This window comes from Trachypithecus francoisi, unplaced genomic scaffold (assembly GCF_009764315.1).
Source record: "Trachypithecus francoisi isolate TF-2019V2 unplaced genomic scaffold, Tfra_2.0 Lachesis_group21, whole genome shotgun sequence".
NCBI lineage: Eukaryota > Metazoa > Chordata > Mammalia > Primates > Cercopithecidae > Trachypithecus > Trachypithecus francoisi.
The window spans coordinates 59,615,069-59,633,758 of record NW_022681467.1 but is presented as its reverse complement, the minus strand read 5'-3'; the positions used below and the strand labels follow the sequence as shown (position 1 = coordinate 59,633,758).

Below are 18,690 nucleotides of genomic sequence, written 5' to 3'. Positions count from 1 at the left end.
GGGATCTCTTGGTCGGGCGCAGTGGCTCATGCCTAAAATCCCAGCACTTTGGGAGGCTGAGGCAGGCGGATCACGAGGTCAGGAGTTCGAGGCCAGCCTGGCCAACATGGTGAAACCCTGTCTCGACTAAAAGTAGAAAAATTACCCGGGGCTTGGTGGCGGGTGCCTGTAATCCCAGCTATTCAAGAGGCTGAGGCAGGAGAATCGCTTGAACCCGGGAGGCAGAGGTTACAGTGAGCAGAGATCACGCCATTGCACTCCAGTCTGGGCAACAGGAGTGAAACTCCCTCTCAAAAAAAAAAAAAAAAAAGAATATCTCTCAGCTGTTGGACCTGAAATGATATGTCTCAACCTGGGCACCGTGACAGAAGAAACGTGTGGCATCTGACTGTGAGATTAGTTCACGCCTAGGCTCTGCATTCATGGGTGGGGCACACCCTGGTGCTGTTGAAGCAGAGACATCAGAGGCCGTACAACGACTTTGCCCTTTGCTCTCCAGGGTGAGCAGCAGGTGGGCCCAGCAGGGAGAGAGTTGTCTTGGGGGATTGATAAGGAGGCCTGGTTGTAGAGATTCTCTCCGCACCATTTTGCTGAAAGAGTTTGGTTAACTTTTTGAAAACAATTTAAGAAGTGTAGAGACAAAAACAAAAACAAAACAAAACAACATAAAAAAAAATTTAAAAAAAAAAAAAAGAAGTGTAGACATGTGCCATAGAACCTAAAAAAATATGTTCATGGCAGATAGTAAAATGATAAAGGCTATAAGAACATTTTTAGAATAGATAGCAGTATGACTTTATCCTTACTTCTGACATTCTTTCCCCTGAAACTACACAGACATTCATTCAGCATATAAAGTTTTCAGGCCAGGCGCAGTGGCTCATGCCTGTAATCCCAATACTTTGGGAGGTTGTGGCAGGAGTACTGTTTAAGCCTGAGAGTTCAAGACCAGCCTGGGCAACACAGGGAGACCTTGTCTCTACAAAAAAATTTAAAATTAGCTGAGTGCGGTGCTATACATATGTGATCCCAGATACTCGGAAAGCCAAGGAGGGAGGATCGCTTAGGCACAGGAGGTTGAGGCTGCAGTGAGCCGTGATTTCACCACTGCACTCCAGCTGGGCCACAGAGCAAGACCTTGCCCCCCCCCCCAAAAAAAACAAAAGCAACACACACAAAGATATTTTCAGCACATTCACTTAAATATTTCTTCTCCTGTTTTGAAATATTATTGCTTAGAGATTAACTTCAAAGAGATTTTTAAAAAATGTATCAGTAAGTAACATTAGTCTTCCTTAAAAAGAGAATTTCAATAATAAAAGCCTGGTTCTTTCTTTAGGTCCCTTCATTGCCACAAAGCTCGCTTCCTGTCTACAAAATTCATTCTGGGTTTCTTGGCATATTCACCATTTTCACAAAATGTGAATGGCCTCACAGACCTGGGTGCCCATCAGTATAGCAGTCCTGTATGTCTGTGTGTGTCTGTAGAAATTAAGACCTCAAGCTGGGCACAGTGGCTCATGCTGGTAATCCCAGCACTTTGAGAAGCTGAGGTTGGAGGATCACTTGAGCCCAGGAGTTCAAGACCAGCTTGGGCAACCTGGTGAAACTTCATCTCTACAGTTACTCTGGAGGCTGAGGTGGAAGGATCGCTTGAACCTAGGAGGTCAAGGCTGCAGTGGCCCGTGATTGCACCACTTCACTCCAGCTGGGCCAGAGTGAGACTCTGTCTCAAAAGAGAAAAGAACCCCACACACATAACCCATCCGGGAAGGGGGCCAGTGCAGGTGGGACAAGGCTGTGATCCTTGAGAGAAGAGAATACAGACGAGCTGCCCTTCACCCCAACAGTGTTGCTGGCATATTTCCCAAACCCTGGAACAGGAAGTGGAGCCTGAGCAGATGGCAGTGTACGGATACAGAGATTGTCCTTCAGGGTAGCCAGAGGAGCTGGGACTGAGGGGTAAAATCCCAAAAGGCAAGAAACAAAGAGGAGGACCCCAACCTCTGCATACAACTGCCCCCCACCCCAACCCTCTAAGCCACACACACACACACGCACACAGAGCAACACGGCAAGAACCAAGCAGAACAGCGCTGGGTGGGAGGCTACGCCACACGGCAGCACAGCAGCAATCTCCGTGGTCATGCACGTGAAGACACAGGCTGGAGGCCAAACCCCGGCAAGGTGAAGGAGATCCAGGAAACACCCTAGGCTTTCAGGTGAGACCCCAGAGGGACCACATCTCCCGAAGAGGGACCACATCTCCCCGAAGAGGGACCACATCCTTCTGAAGAGTGACTACATCCCCCTGAAGAGGGACCACATCCTTCTGAAGAGGGACCGTATCCTTCTGAAGAGGGACCACATCCTTCTGAAGAGGGACCACATCCTTCTGAAGAGGGACCACATCCCCCTGAAGAGGGACCGTATCCTTCTGAAGAGGGACCACATCCTCCTGAAGAGGGACTGCATCCCCCCGAAGAGGGACCACATCCTTCTGAAGAGGGATCACATCCTCCTGAAGAGGGACCGCATCCCCACCCAAGAGGGACTACATCCTGAAGAGAGACCACATCCCTGCAAAGAGGGACCACATCCTTCTGAAGAGGGACCACATCCTCCTGAAGAGGGACTGCATCCCCCTGAAGAGGGACCACATCCTTCTGAAGAGGGATCCATCCTCCTGAAGAGGGACCGCATCCCCCCAAAGAGGGACCACATCCTTCTTAAGAGGGACTGCATCCCCCCCAAGAGGGACCACATCCCCCCGAAGAGGGACCACATCCTCCTGAGGAGGGACCGTACCCCCCTGAAGAGGGACCGCATCCTCCTGAAGAGGGACCACATCCCCCTGAAGCTTACTTCCTGCCCTTCACTTATTCCCCAGGAGTAAAACCAAAAACAGAATCAGACCAGCCCTAAAAGTTAAAATGAAGCCTTCACGGGATCAAAGGAATTCTCCAGAATCTACTTAGCAAAGACAAAAGCAAACCACCACCATTATAAAAGACAAACTTAAGTGTCTTTGGAAAAAGATGCCTATGTCTAAAGTGTGGCCTCCTTCTTTGATTTGCCATACTAGTATCTACTGGGAAATTACAGGGCAGGTTAAATACAAGGGCCCAATGACTAAAACCAGCCAGAAAAAACAGATATTGCAGTTATCAGGCAAGGACTTGAAGACATCTGTAACATATGCAAGAAAATTGAGGAAATGATGGATAAGATAGATTAAAAGATGGGAGACTTTCAAGAGAATTTGAATATATAAAAAAGAAGTGGGCTGAGAATGGTGGCTCACGCCTATAATCCCAGCACTTTGGGAGGCTGAGACGAGCAGATCACCTGAGGTCAGGAGTTTGAGACCAGCCAGGCTAACATGGTGAAACCCCATTTCTACTAAAAATACAAAAATTAGCTGGGTGTGATGGCACGCACCTGTGATCCCAGTTACTCGGGATGAACCCAGGAGGCAGAGGCTGCAGTGAGCTGAGGTCGCACCACTGCACTCCAGCCTGGGTGACAGAGCAAGACTCTCTCTTAAAAAAAAAAAAAAAAAAGAAGTGGAAATTTTGGAACTGAAAATACAATATATGAAATGAAGAATTATTTGGAGAGTCTAAAGGCAGTCTGGACACAACAGAAGGTAGGATGAGCAAACTGGAAAACCAGCTCATGGAAAATATTCATGCCAGGGCTTAGAGAAAAATTGAAAAGAATGAGGAAAAAGGCAAAGAGACATGTGGAACATAGTGAAAATGCTTAATGTATGTGTAACTGGAGTTCCAGAAGAGGAAGGGAGAGAAAATGGAGCAGAAGCAATAGCTGAAGAGATAGCTGAGAGTTTCCCAAAACTGATGAAAGATATCAACCCACAGATTCAGGAAGCTCAGTGAACTCTAAGCAGAACGAATACCACACAAAACAATAAAACAACAAAAACAAAACAATCTAGTACATTATAGTCAAACTGTTGAAAACGAAAAACACAGGCCGGGCGCGGTGGCTCAAGCCTGTAATCCCAACACTTTGGGAGGCCGAGACGGGCGGATCACGAGGTCAGGAGATCAAGACCATCCTGGCTAACACGGTGAAACCCCGTCTCTACTAAAAACTACAAAAAACTAGCCGGGCGAGGTGGCGGCGCCTGTAGTCCCAGCTACCTGGGAGGCTGAGGCAGGAGAATGGCATGAACCCGGGAGGCAGAGCTTGCAGTGAGCTGAGATCCGGCCACAGCACTCCAGCCTGGATGACAGAGCGAGACTCCGTCTCAAAAAAAAAAAAAAAAAAAAAAGACAGGGTTTCACCATGTTGACCAGGCTGGTCTTGATCTCCGGACCTTGTGTTCTGCTGGCCTCACCTCCAAAGTGCTGGGATTACAGGCGTGAGCCGCTGCGCCCAGGCTTCGTCACAAATTAGGGGTATATTAAGCATATTGTCATGCAAACAAAACCAGGAAAATTCATTGCCAAATGACAAGAAGTACTAAAAGCCCTTCAGGTGAAAGAAAGTATCCCAGATGGGAGCGCAGAACTGAAGAAAGGAGTAAAAAACACCAGAACGTGTCTGGGCACAGGAGCCATGCCTGTGAACCCAGCACTGTGGGAGAATGAGGAGGGAAGATGGTTTGAGGCCAGGAGTGTGACACCAACATAGCAAGATCTCATCTCTACAAAAAAAAAATTAGTTTTTATTTTATTGATTGATTGAGACAAGGTCTCACTCTGTCACCCAGGCTGGAGTGTAGTGGTTTGATCTCAGCTCACGGCAACCTCTGCCTCCTGGGTTCAAGTGATTCTCGTGCCTCAGCCTCCTGAGAAGCTGAGATTACAGGCACCCACCACATCCGGCTAATGTATTTTACTTTTAGTAGAGACAAGGTTTTGCCATGTTGCCCAAGCTGGTCTGGAACCCCTGGCCTCAAGTGATCTGCCCACCTCGGCCTCACAAAATGCTGGGAATACAGGCATGAGCCACCGTGCTTGGCCTATAAATGTTTTTTAAAATTAGCTGGGTGCGATGGCTCATGCCTGTAGTTCCAGCCACTTGGGAGGCTGAGGTGGGAGGATCGCTTGAGCCCAGGAGGTCAAGGCTGCTGTGAGCCGTGGTTGCACTGCTGCACTCCAGCCTGGATGACAGAGCAAGGCAGTCTCTTATATAAAAAAAAAAAAAAGAAAGAAAAAGCACCAGACAGGGCAACTGTGTGAGTAATAGAAAAGAATCTTGATTGTTTAAAGCAACAATTACAATTTTGGGGATTTTAAAACCTAAATAGAAGCAAAACATATGTCACTATTAGCATTGGGGTAGATGAGAGTTAACTTTCATGTGGTTCTGGTTCTTTATAGTCACATGAATGATGACTAAAAATAGTAAAATAAAGTAGTGTGATTCAAAGGCTCAATGAGGAGAAGAAATGGAATAATACTTGATCCACTTTGGATCTGTGTCCCCACCCAAATCTCATGTTGAACCGTGAGCCGCAATGTGTCCCCACCCAAATCTCATGTTGAACTGTGATCTGCAATGTGTCCCCACCCAAATCTCATGTTGAGCCATGATCCGCAATGTGTCCCCACCCAAATCTCATGTTGAACCGTGATCCGCAGTGTGTCCCCACCCAAATCTCATGTTGAACCATGATCTGCAATGTGTGCCCACCCAAATCTCATGTTGAACTGTGATCCACAATGTTGGGCGTGGTGCCTGGTGGGACCCTTCGTGAATGATTTAGCTCCCTCCCCTTGGTGCTGTCCTCATGATAGTGACAAGATCTGGTCAATCAAAAGCATGTGGCACCTCCCCCATGACCCTCTCTCTCGCTCCTGCTCCCGCCCTGTGAGACACTTGCTCCCTCTTTGACTTCTGCCATGATTGGAAGCTCCCTACGGTCTCCCTAGAAGCTGATGCCACCATGCTTCCTGTATATCCTGCAGAACAATGAGCCAGTTAAACCTCTTTTCTCATAAATTATCCAGTTTCAGGTATTTCTTTATAGTAGTGCAAGAATGGCCTGATACAATACTTGATCAATTTGAAATAAGGCAAGAAAGGAGGAATAAGAACAAAAAGCATAAAGGACAAATAAAAAACAAGACGATAGCCTTACACCAGCCACATCAATAATTACATTATTAAAAATGAACAAAACACATGCCTGTTTTTAAAAACTATTTTTTGGCTGGGTACAGTGGCTCACACCTGTAATCCCAGCACTTTGGGAGGCTGAGGTGGGAGGATCACTTGGGGCCAAGAGTTTGACTCCTACCTGGGCAACATAGCAAGACCCCGTCTCTTAAAAAATTAAATAATTAGTTGGGTTTGGTGGTGCACACCAGTGATCCAAACTACTTGGGAGGCTGAGGCAGGAGACTAACTGAGCCCAAGAGTTTGAGGTTACAGTGAGCTATGATTGTGCCACTGTACTCTAGCCTGGGTGATGGAGCAAGACCTTATCTCTACAAAAGAAAGAAAAGAAAAGAAAAAGATGAATCAGCAAACACCGAAAAGGAAGTCAGTATAGCAGTCTTAATATCAAAGTAAACTTTGGGAAGTATTACTCAGAGGGACTGTCATAATGATAACTAGTCAATTCAGTAGTAAAATATGACAATCCTAAATGTGTTTTGCTTCTAACAGCTCAGATTTTTTTTTTTTTTTTTTTGAGAGGAGTCTCCGTTGCCCAGGCCGGACTGCAATGGCGCGATCTTGGCTCACTGCAACCTCTGCCTCCCTGGTTCAAGCAATTCTCCTGCCTCAGCCTCCCAAGTACCTGAAGTACCTGGGAATAAAGGCATGTGCCACCACCCTGGCTAATTTTTTTGCATTTTTAGTAGAGACAGGATTTCACCATGTTGGCCAAGATGGTCTTGATCTCCTGACCTCGTGATCCACCCACCTTGGCCTCCCAAAGTGCTGGGATTACAGGTGGGAACCATCGCTCCTGGCAACAGCTCAGTTTTAAAATACATGAAGTAAAAGTTAGCAGAACTAAAAATAGAGATAAGTTCACAATTACAATTGGGGGTTCTAAAACACTTCCCTCTCAGTAATTGATAGAACAGCAAACAAAATCTCAATAAGGATAGAGAAGATTTGAACACAGTTTTCAAATGTTAAATTCACCTTGAATTCCTGGAAATAAACACATCTGGTCACAAGCTGCTATTCTTTTTCTGTATTATTGGATTCAGTTTGCTAATGTTTTGTTTGAATCTTGCATCTGTGTTCGTAGAGATACTGGTCTGCAGCAGCACAATTAATCCAATTTGAACATTACACCAAACAAGTGCAGGATATTCCAAAAGGACGGGAACATTTACCAAAATAGACCAACCAGGGCCTTAATAATTCAGTTCAACAAATATCAAAGGATTGAAATCAGAGAGTATACTCTCTGACCTTAGCAAACTGGAATTAGAAATCAGTAACAAGATACTAGAATATCCCCCAAATGCTTGCAAATCAAATAGTATCACAAGTCAAACAATAATTCGCTATGGAAATGATAAACTTTTTTTTTTTTTTGAGACAGAGTCTTACTCTGTCACCCAGGCTGGAGTGCAGTGGCGCGATCTCTGCTCACTGCAACCTCTGCCTTCTGGGTTCAAGTGATTCTCCTGCCACAACCTCCTGAGTAGCTGGGACTACAGGTGCCCACCACCACACCCAGCTAATTTTTGTATTTTTAGTAGAGACAGGGTTTCACCATATTGGCCAGGCTGGTCTTGAACTCCTGACCTCATGATCCGCCTGCCTCGGCCTCTGAAAGTGCTAGGATAACAGGTGTGAGCCACAGTGCCTGGCCAAAATATTTTTAACTGAATGATAATGGAAAAAAATGCTGTATCAAAACTTTTAGGCCACATCTAAAGCAATATTTAAGGGAAACTTAGAGCTCTAGTTCCATATTAGGAGAGAAGAAAGGTTCTAAATTTCTTTCTTTCTTTTTTTTTTTTTTTTTGAGACTGAGTCTCGCTCTGTCACCCAGCCTGGAGTGCAGTGGCCGGATCTCAGCTCACTGCAAGCTCCACCTCCCGGGTTCACGCCATTCTCCTGCCTCAGCCTCCCGAGTAGCTGGGACTACAGGTGCCCGCCACTTCGCCCGGCTAGTTTTTTGTGTATTTTTTAGTAGAGACGGGGTTTCACCGGGTTAGGCAGGATGGTCTTGATCTCCTGACCTTGTGATCCGCCCGTCTTGGCCTCCCAAAGTGCTGAGATTACAGGCTTGAGCCACCGCGCCCAGCAGGTTCTAAATTTCTTTGTCAAGAAGAAAAAGAATAGCAAATTAAGCCCAAAGGAAGTAAGAGAAGGGAAATAAAGAATAGATATCAGGCTAAGTGTGGTGGCTCATGTCTGTAATCCCAGCACTTTGGGAGGTCGAGGTGGGTGAATCACTTGAGGTCAGGAGTTCGAGCCCAGCCTGGCCAACATGGTGAAACCCTGTCTCTACTAAAAATACAAAAATTAATCGGGTGTGGTGGTGGGTGCTTGTAATCCCAGCTACTCAGGAGGCTGAGGCAGGAGAATTGTTTGAACCGGGGAGGCAGAGGTTGTAGTGAGCTGAGATCTTGCCATTGCACTCCAGCCTGGGCGACAAGAGGGAGACTCCGTCTGAAAATAAAAAGAAGAGCTATCATTGAAATAGAAAGCAGACATACAAAAATGAACAATGCAGCTGGCATGGTGGTGCACACCTGTAATCCCAGCACTTTGGGAGGTTAAGGTGAGAGGATTGCTTGAGGCCAAGGAGTTTAAGGTTACAGTAAGCTATGATTGCACCACTGCATTCCATCCTGGGCAAACCCCAAAACCGAAAATGAACAATGCCCAAAGCCAGTGTGTTGAAAAGATTAATAAAACTGATATAACTCCAGCCGGGCGCGGTGGCTCAAGCCTGTAATCCCAGCACTTTGGGAGGCCGAGATGGGCGGATCACGAGGTCAGGAGATCGAGACCATCCTGGCTAATACGGTGAAACCCTGTCTCTACTTAAAAATACAAAAAACTAGCCGGGCGACGAGGCGGGCGCCTGTAGTCCCAGCTACTCGGGAGGCTGAGGCAGGAGAATGGCGTAAACCTGGGAGGCGGAGCTTGCAGTGAGCTGAGATCCGGCCACTGCACTCCAGCCTGGGTGGCAGAGCAAGACTCCGTCTCAAAAAAAAAAAAAAAAAAAAAAAATCTGATATAACTCCTATGAAAAGTGATCAACAGATACTGGATAGATAAGATGATTATACACAACTGCATGCAAATACATTTGACAAATTGGAGGAAATGGGAAAATTCCTGGAAAACAGAATTTATCAAAACTGAAGCAAACAAGAAGAGTTCAATAATTGTATGATCTGCTGAGAAAATTGAATTAATAACTTTAAAACCTTCCCACAGAGAAAGCTTCAGGGTGAGTGCCTTCACTAGTGAATTATGTCCAGTTTTAACAGAAGAAAATGATGCCAACGTTACACATATCTTCCAAATACTAGAAGAAAGGAACAGTCTCCAGCCTATCTGAGCTGGCATAGTCTTGATCCTAGAGCCTGACACGGTATTACAAGAAAGGAAATTATCACTCAGCAGAAATGCACAACTATTAAAGTAAATACCAGCAAATCGAATCCAGTGATACAGAGGAAGAACCGTGCGGCATGGTCTGCAGGCTCATTCCGGGAACTCAAGGTTAAGTGAGTGGAATCAACGTGTGTAATTCACCACATTAGCCGAATAAAGGAGAGAACCTGCTATATCACCTCAATAAATGCAGAAAACACTTTAGATAAAATTCAGTAGCCTTCATGATAAAAATCCGCAAACTGGAGTATAAAAAAATGTTCTGAATCTGACAAAAAGTATCTACAAAAAAAAAAATAGTTAACCTCCTGATTAATCGTGAAATCGTGGTGACTTAGCCTCTGAGCATGGGAACGATACACAGATGCTCATCGCTACCACTTATATTCAGAGTTGGCTGGAGATCCCGGCCTGGGTTGTGTGTGCAGGGCTGCACTTGAGAGCTCTTGCCTTCCTAATGTTTGTGTCAGGAACCTCCCTTGCCCCTCTTCTCCCCAAGTCCCACCTCTTGTCCCAAGCTGTGCAATACAGTGATAAATGAAAGGTGCCAGGCCCTGTGCTCATGCCTGTAATCTCAGCACTTTGGGAGGCTGAGGTGGGTGAGTCTCTTGAGCCCAGGAGCTCAAGACCAGCCTGGGAAACATGGCAAGACCCTGTCTTTACTAAAGAAAAAAAAGAAGAAAATGAATGGAAAGGAATAAGTAAAAGTGTCATTATTTGTAGGGGACATGATTATGCATGTAGAACATTCAAAAGAATATAGAAACCATTAGATTTTTAACAGGAGAATTTACCAAACACATTGGATATAGAGCCAGTGTACAAAGCAGGCTTTTGTATACAAAAGTAAATTGTATGTCTATAAATAACAGTTTCATTTTATAGGATATCAAATGCCTAGGAATAAACTACACAAAAAATATGCAAAGACTGCTACACAGAAAACTATAAAATATTGCTGGGAGAAATTAAAGAAAATGCTAATAAATGCAGGGATATACTATGTTCATGGAAAGAAGACTCACAATTGTTACGATGTGAATCTCCCTAAGTTGATATGTTGGGTCAGCACAATTCTTGTTAAAATCCCGGCAGAGGGGTGTGTGTGTGTGTGTGTGCATGTGCGCGCGTGTGTGTGTGAGTAAATTGACTAACTCCCAATATTTGGAGACGCAAAGGATCTAGGATAGTGATCTAAGGGCACCTGGGGATTTGTGTTAATCAGGTATGGTAGGACACCCAGACACAGAAATAACTCATAAAGGGAAAAAGTTTGTTATACTCACCGATTTCTAGAAATAGGAGGCCACTATCCCATACAGAGCTACATGGGAAGCACCAGGGTCAGTCAGGAGGCAGAGGGAGAGAGGGAGATGCAGGCTGGAGCCTTGTTTGGTTTCTGTGGGGAGGAATGGGCAAGGCAGGGTAAGCTGGTTAGGATTGTGTGATATGAATAATTTCAGCAGGCTCTGGGGCATAGGAGCTGTGTCTGGTTGTATGGCCCAGGGGTGATTAGGGGAGGAGGATACTGGCCGTAGTGTGAGAACCTATGGTGGAGGTGGAGGGAGTGTGAGCTCTGGATGGGTTGGCTTACATATGAAAGGTGCACTCAAAGGTGAATCCAATTGCTATCTCTAGGAACTGGGAGAAGTTCCTCCAGGGTCATTGAGACCCCCTGATGTCAGGGCATCCGAAACCAGGAAATAAAAGCCAGGGTTCATACAGATGGCTAAGGTGATCTTGGGAAGGAAGGAGAAAGCTGGGGGACTGATATATGCAGGTATCAAGGCTTATAGTGCTACAGTCATGGAGACACTGTGGTGTTGATGCAGGGTAGACAAGCCGTCACGGCCAGTGAGGCACTACAAAGCCACCTCTGCAACTCAGTGAGAGACGGATGGCCTTTTCAATATATAGTGCTGAGTGACTGGATATTTACATGGAGGAAAAAAGTCAGTCGTGGCCAGGCGTGGTGGTTCACACCTGTAATCCCAGCACTTTGGGAGGCCGAGGTGGGTGGATCACCTGAGGTCAGGAAGTTAAGACCAGCCTGCCCAACATGGCAAAACCCAGTCTCTACTAAAAATACAAAAATCAGCCTGGTGTAGTGATGAGTGCCTGTAATCCCAGCTACTCGGGAGGCTGAGGCAGGAGAATCGCTTGAACCCAGGAGGCGGAGGTTGCAGCGAGCTGAGATCGCAACCACTGCGCTCCAGCCTGGGTGACAGAGCGAGACTCTGTTCCCCTTTCCCAAAAAAGTGAATCTTGACCCCTAATTCTGACCAAGCACAAAAATTAATTTGAGAGGAATCATAAATCTTTGGAAAATTGGCAATATCTGCTGAAGCCAAGGAGGTGAACACCCTGTGGTCCAGAAGCCCCCCTCAGGGCATGCCCAACAGAAATGAGAACTTAAGTCACCAAAACCAGAAGCCTCCCCCAGGGCACGCCCAACAGAAATGAGAACTTAAGTCACCAAAAGACACATGTAAGAACCATCAGATCACCACTGCTCAACAGGTCCAAACTGGAACCTGCAGGATGGACATGTGGCTTAGTGGTGCCGTGGAGTACTATGCACAACAAACGACCAAATCCTCCTCCAGGCAGCAGTGCAGGCCACGTCTAGTGAAGAAAGCCAAACACGAGCATAGGATCCCACATATACGAAGCTCTAGAGCAATAAAACGTGTGGTGATTGAGGGCAGAGCGTGGTCTCTGGGAGTTACAACTAGGGGATGGCCAAAGGCTCATTCGAGGGTGCTGGGAACATGCAATGACTGTTTTGAATGGCGATGTGGGATGTACGTACATAAAGTTCATTGAGCTGTATACGTATTTGCACTTTACATAAGGCTTAAAACGTTTTTGAAAATAATCTGGACATACCACAATTTCGTCACATTCTAACACAGAGTAAGTGACAGCCTGATACATTTGTAAACAAAAAAACAGTACAGTTGATGTTTGGATCCTTTTCTGAAATGCACTTGAAGTGCAGTCTTTTGAAAATTATATCCATACCAATTCAATATCCAGATGGTATTGTGATGAAGACTCAGGAAGCAGCAAACTTGAGCCCTCCAAAGATGCGTTGTCCCCTGTCTGCCTGCTTGAAGCCAACTGCCAGTCCGTTTGGTTCACGGCTGGTTTCTTGCAGTCTTTGACACTACCATGAAAAGGTTCTGGAATGTTTCCTGGTACAGTGGCTATTTAGGACAGGTCTGATTCTCCTGCAGTGGAAGCGTGCTGTGAGGGGACAGAGGAAGGGCCAAGGGCAGGTGGCCATGCAGCCGACTTGGCGTGGTGCAGGGAGGCCAGAGACCTCCACTCTTCCTTGAGCTTAGGGGAGGGCTCCAGTCCGGCATGAATGACTGCAGTGTTTTCGCAGATGCAATTCTGTACCGTCGCAGCTGGATGTCACTGAATGTCCTTTTTTAGGGGGTTCTCGCCAGCTTTGATAGCACTGCTTCTCAGTTATTCTTTTGGAAGTTGGCCTTTTCCTTGCAAGAACACCTGATTCCTGGCAAAGCGTTCCGTTTTTAGGACAGATTGCGAGACTGCCTGTTTCCATGTAATGATCTTTATGCTTTTTTTTTTTTTTGAGACGGAGTCTCGCCTGTTGCCCAGGCTGGAGTGCAGTGGCACGATCTTGGCTCACTGCAACCTCTGCCTCCCAGGTTACTCCATTCTCCTGCCTCAGCCTCCCGAGTAGCTGGGACTACAGGCGCCTACCACCACGCCTGGCTAATTTTTTGTATTTTTAGTAGAGACGGGGTTTCTCCGTATTAGCCAGGATGGTTTCGATCTCCTGACCTCGTGATCTGCCCGCCTTGGTCTCCCAAAGTGCTGGGATTACAGGCGTGAGCCACCACGCCCGGCCCTTTATGCTTTTTTATTTAATTACTGTTACCAAATGGACTTTAAGGCCTTCCTAGTGTTTATGAGAATGAAACTATGTGATGTTAATTTTTCCTAAGATACATAGACTGTAAATCACAAATCATGGAAGGTGTTGTTTCCAGTAAGAAATTATTTTAGGCCGGGCATGGTGGCTCAAGCCTGTAATCCCAGCACTTTGGGAGGCCGAGACGGGCAGATCATGAGGTCAGGAGATCGAGACCATCCTGGCGAACACGGTGAAACCCCGTCTCTACTAAAAAATACAAAAAACTAGCCGGGCGAGGTGGCGGGCGCCTGTAGTCCCAGCTACTCCGGAGGCTGAGGCCGGAGAATGGCATAAACCCGGGGGGCAGAGCTTGCAGTGAGCTGAGATCCTGCCACTGCACTCCAGACCGGGCGAGAGCGAGACTCCATCTCAAAAAAAAAAAAAAAAAAAAAAGATTATTTTAGTAGTGACAGCCGGTGAAATTCCCTCAACGATCACAGTACTGTCAGTCAAATATAGTGGGTTGAGCAGCAAACACCCGCCCCAAACATAGGTCTCCGTCCTGATCCTCAGAGCTGTGGATGTGACCCTTTGGAAAAAGGGTCTTGCAGATGCGATGAAGGATCTCCAAATGAGGTCCTCCTGCATTGTCCAGATGGGTCCTAAGTCCAATCACACGTGTCCTTCTAAGAGGCAGACGAGGAAGAGACAGACACAGAGAAGGCCACACAGATGGTGGCAGAGACTGGAGCGATGCGGCCACAAGCCAAGAGACAGCTAGAGCCACCAGGAGCAGAAGAGGCTGGAGGGACCCTCCCTGGAGCCACTGGAGAGAGCCAGGCCGTGCTGATGCCTTGATCTCCGACCTTTGGCCTCCAGAGCTGCAAGAGAGTGGACCGGGTTGTTCTGAGCCTCGCACTTTGGTGCTTTGTTATGGCAGTGACAGGAAAATAGAGCAGTAAGAAAAAACTGAAGTGCGTCACAGGCAGCTTCAGAAAATGCAGGTTGTAAGGGGACCATCCACAGCTGTGGCTCTGCCCTGGGCCCGTGGCGTTTATTCTGATGGGGTCATTAACACTGAGTCCTGCTCATGTCCATTCTAAGTTGTTTTTCTAGGGAAAAAAATACAGAGTTTCTATACAGAGATAAATATTTAACATGTAGGTCTGAATTAAATAAAAATGGCTAAAATATGTGATAATTCAAAATTTTAATTTTCATGTTTGTATAGGAAGAATAGAAACCACGAAAAAATATGTTCTCAAAAGAGTTGTTTTGGCCGGGCGCGGTGGCTCACGCCTCTAATCCCAGCACTTTGAGAAGCCGAGGCAGGTGGATCACGAGGTCAGGAGATCGAGACCATCCTGGCTAACGCTGTGAAACCCCGTCTCTACTAAAAATACAAAAAATTAGCCAGGCATGGTGGCGGCGCCTATAGTCCCAGATACTCAGGAGGCTGAGGCAGGAGAATGATGTGAACCTGGGAGGTGGAGCTTGTAGTGAGCCGAGATCACGCCGCTGCACTCCAGCCTGGGAGACAGAGCAAGACTCCGTCTCAAAAAAAAAAAAAAAAAAAAAAAAAAAAAAGTTGTTTTGGGCCAGGCAGGGTGGCTCACACCTATAATCCCATCACTTTTGGAGGCCAAGGTGGGAGGAACGCTTGAACCCAGGAGTTCAAGACCAGCCTGGGCAACATGGCAAAACCTCATCTTGTTTTTTTTTTTAAAAAAAAACACAAACAAACTGTTTTAAATAAAATAATCGAAAAATTCATTTCCTTGCTCTCCTTTTCCAGTCTAGAATGTGTGGAGCATTTGCTCTGTTGGGTGTGATGATGTGGGAACCAGGCGCTGTCAGGGTGAGAAGGGTGGCCTGGGGGATGGTGTGGTGGGAAAGAGAAGTCTCCTGTTACCTGACTCACGGAGGACAGCCAGGGGCACAGTGTGGCTGGCAGAGGACAGACCAGGAAGAGCTTGGGTTTTCCTCCTCAGGAGCCGCTCGAGTGATGTGTGGCGGGGACGTGCGTGTCCGAACGCAGCCAGCTGGTCAGAGGTGCTGCCGTGCCAAGCTAGGCCTCTTGGTTTTTCTGTGTCTTGGCCACACAGACATGCTCATTTCACAAAATGGGCGCTCCTGGCAGATGCTGAGTTTCCTGTTAGAGCTGCCTTTTGAGGTATCCTTGTCATGGGGGTGTGCCTGGTGCCCCCAGAGCCTCAGTAGACCCTCCCTGCCTGGCAAGCGGGGACTACTGGTCAGGAGGGCAGGTGCTTATCCCACTTGCCAGAACTTATCTTCAGGAAGTGGCAGAGAGCTGCAGAGACCCTTCTGTAGGAGCCTCACTGAAGTGTCCACAAGGGTGAAAACACAGAAACAAGTGTTCAGCAGTAGTGCCTGTTTAATAAATTATGGTGTGTTCAAACATCCAAAAGCTGTGTAGTTAAAAATCCTGGCATTGAAAGGTGGTCACAGTATGTGGAGGGGAAGATGTCCAGCACAGCAGCAAGTACATCGTAACCCCAGGGTGAGCAGCCCTCGGCAGGTGCGCGCACCGGGCTTCAGGGGGCAGTCTCCTGGAGGGTCCCGCGGACGAGGCTGCTCTGGGCTCTCTCGGTGGCCCATGTCCAAGTCTGACGTGCCTGTGTCTGGGCCTGAGTAGCATAACGGCATTGGGGGTGCTGAGGCCCCCCAGGTTTTTGAGGCTGGCCCCAGAGCATGCACCGTGGAGATGGTGGTGTGGAGTTCCTGCCGCTGGGTGATGTTGGTTCTCAGGGTTGGGGGAACAGAACTTGATTAAACGGGTCTGGCTGCTTCTCTTGCATCCAGCAATTAGAGCCCAGGGCTTTGAGTTGCACCCACGTCTCCCATTTTCCCTGCACCCTTCTGGACCCGTGTCACTCTGCGGCGTTTGTATCTTATCTGCCCCTAGGGAGGCAGATCTGGCACCACGCCTGGGGCCTGCTACCCACGGATGCTCAGTGGGGTCTGAGGGCTGGAAGGAGGGTCCTGCAGGGACCGGGCACTATGTTTGACATTGGCCGTTCTTACCCCTTGCCTCCTGCCTTTGGCCTGGGGGCTCTTGGTCTGTCATCAGTGGAGCGATGGCCCCTTGGCCTGGATGGAAACATCTGAGAGCTGGGGCTCCTGAGCTCCCTGGGGCTCAACCTTGCTGTCACCGTCCCTGCCAGACAGTGGGCAGGACAGTCTATGCACATGGTGGGGGAGCCTGGCCTGCTCAGCCCCCAGTGGTGACCCCAGTGTTGACCAGCCCCCAGTGGGTCACGGTGGGAGACAGCCCGTCCTGGCTGCTGGGCTGCGCGGTGCAGCCGTGGTCTGTGGGCCGCGGGGTGGCACCTCCCAGGCCCTGCTGACGCCTCGGGGGTCTCTCTCTTTCAGTGAATGAGTTCACGGTGATCAGGAAGAAGTTCAAGTGCCCGTACTGCAGCTTCTCGGCCATGCACCAGTGCATCCTCAAGCGCCACATGCGCTCGCACACGGGAGAGCGTCCCTACCCCTGCGAGATCTGCGGGAAGAAGTTCACACGGCGCGAGCACATGAAGCGGCACACACTGGTGAGTGCGGGGAGGGTCTGCGCGCCGCGCGCTGTGTGTGGCCACGATGTCTGGGCAGGCGGGTCCCAATGGAGGTGCAGACCGCCCCAGACCCCAGACCGGGTCCACTCTGCGCGGCGCGGGGAAGACAGCAGGGCAGGGAGAGCCGCCCAGGTTAGCACATGGCCCCTGCCTGCTCCGCCTGGCCTCCTGGGCGTGGGTGGGCCACATGGCCCCTGCGAAGGCTTCTGCTTGCCCTGCCCACCTGCTGGCCCCCAAGGCAGCCAGGCCTCGGCAAGCTCAGCTCGCTCTGCTTGGAGCCCCCAACCCTCAGCCACCTCTGTGGCCCCCGCCCCCGCCCTGCCTCAGGACGCCCACTGCGCCCATCCTGGAGCTGTATGGGGAGACCCACCGGGGGGCAGGGCTGAGCACCAGGGGTCCGGTTCTGTTGGTTTTTGCTTTTCCAGCGCAGTGGTGGATACTCATTTGGGGTAAGGACCCCTGTGGGAGCTCCCTGAGGTCAAGCTGCAGAGCTAGAGTGGTGCCGGGGACCTGGTCTGCCCATGTCTGCCTGGCCAGCTGTGGGCGAAAGGCCACTCCAGGCCCTCAGATGCCACCTGGGATGTGTCCTGAAGTGGATGTGGAGCTGGGCTCTGGCCTTCCTTGGTGCCCCCACACTTGCCTTTGTGAGGGGAGGACAGCAGAGAAGGAACAGTCCTGGGAGGGGACCCTGGACCACAGGGCAGGTCTGCAGGGTCAGAAGCAGAGCCACAGAGGTCCCGGCCTTGTTTTCCATAGCTGTGGACGTGCTTCTGCTCACACAGGCCACGGGGCTCATCTTACAAACCACTTATAAAAAGCGGGGTAGAGGCCGGGCGCGGTGGCTCAAGCCTGTAATCCCAGCACTTTGGGAGGCCGAGACCGGCAGATCACGAGGTCAGGAGATCGAGACCATCCTGGCTAACACGGTGAAACCCCGTCTTTACTAAAAAATACAAAAAACTAGCCAGCCGAGGTGGCGGTGCCTGTAGTCCCAGCTACTCGGGAGGCTGAGGCAGGAGAATGATGTAAACCTGGGAGGCGGAACTTGCAGTGAGCTGAGATCCGGCCACTGCACTCCAGCCTGGGCGACAGAGCCAGACTCCATCTCAAAAAAAAAAAAAAAAAAAGCAGGGTAGGTAGCTGCACCATGCCGACATGTTTCCTATTCAGAGAAAATCACATCTTGTTTTTTAAACTGATAGGTGCTAACATGTTTTAACAACATGGATTGCAACATCTTTTTTTAGCAAATCCATATTAACCTGTCAGTAAGCGTTTTGATCCTGTCTGAGGTTCAGTGTGGCTGCCTGTTCCTTCTCGTTGGATAGAGTTAGGGTTTTTGTTTTTGTTTTTGGAGACAGGGTTTCATTGTGTTGCCTAGGCTGCAGTGCAGTGGCATGATCACAGCTCACTACAACTTTGACCTCCCGGGCTCAAGTGATCCTCCCACCTCAGCCTCCCAAGTAGCTGGGACTACAGGTATGCCACCACCGTGCCCAGATGATTTTTGCGTTTTGTGGTGATGGGATTTTGCTATGCTGCCCAGGCTAGTCCCGAACTACTGGCCTCAAGTGAGCCACCTGCCTCTGCTTCTCAAAGTGCTGGGATTACAGGTATGAGCCACTGTGTCCAACCAGG

General features: G+C 48.6%; 1 protein-coding gene and 1 long non-coding RNA gene across 4 annotated transcripts in view; both read left to right on the top strand.

Moving 5' to 3' along the window:
* The window catches only part of ZBTB46 (zinc finger and BTB domain containing 46), a 90,526-nt gene that overhangs the window by 65,386 nt on the left and 6,450 nt on the right, over positions 1-18,690 (top strand). For all 3 annotated transcript variants that reach the window (XM_033187157.1, XM_033187155.1, XM_033187156.1), the window contains exon 4: positions 16,856-17,031. In XM_033187157.1, coding sequence (XP_033043048.1) covers positions 16,856-17,031 — 176 coding nt within the window. The remainder of the gene's footprint in view (positions 1-16,855; positions 17,032-18,690) is intronic.
* Positions 216-1,144, top strand: LOC117069128. The gene is made up of 2 exons (XR_004431379.1): positions 216-630; positions 695-1,144. It is a non-coding gene; the product is annotated as an uncharacterized LOC117069128 (long non-coding RNA).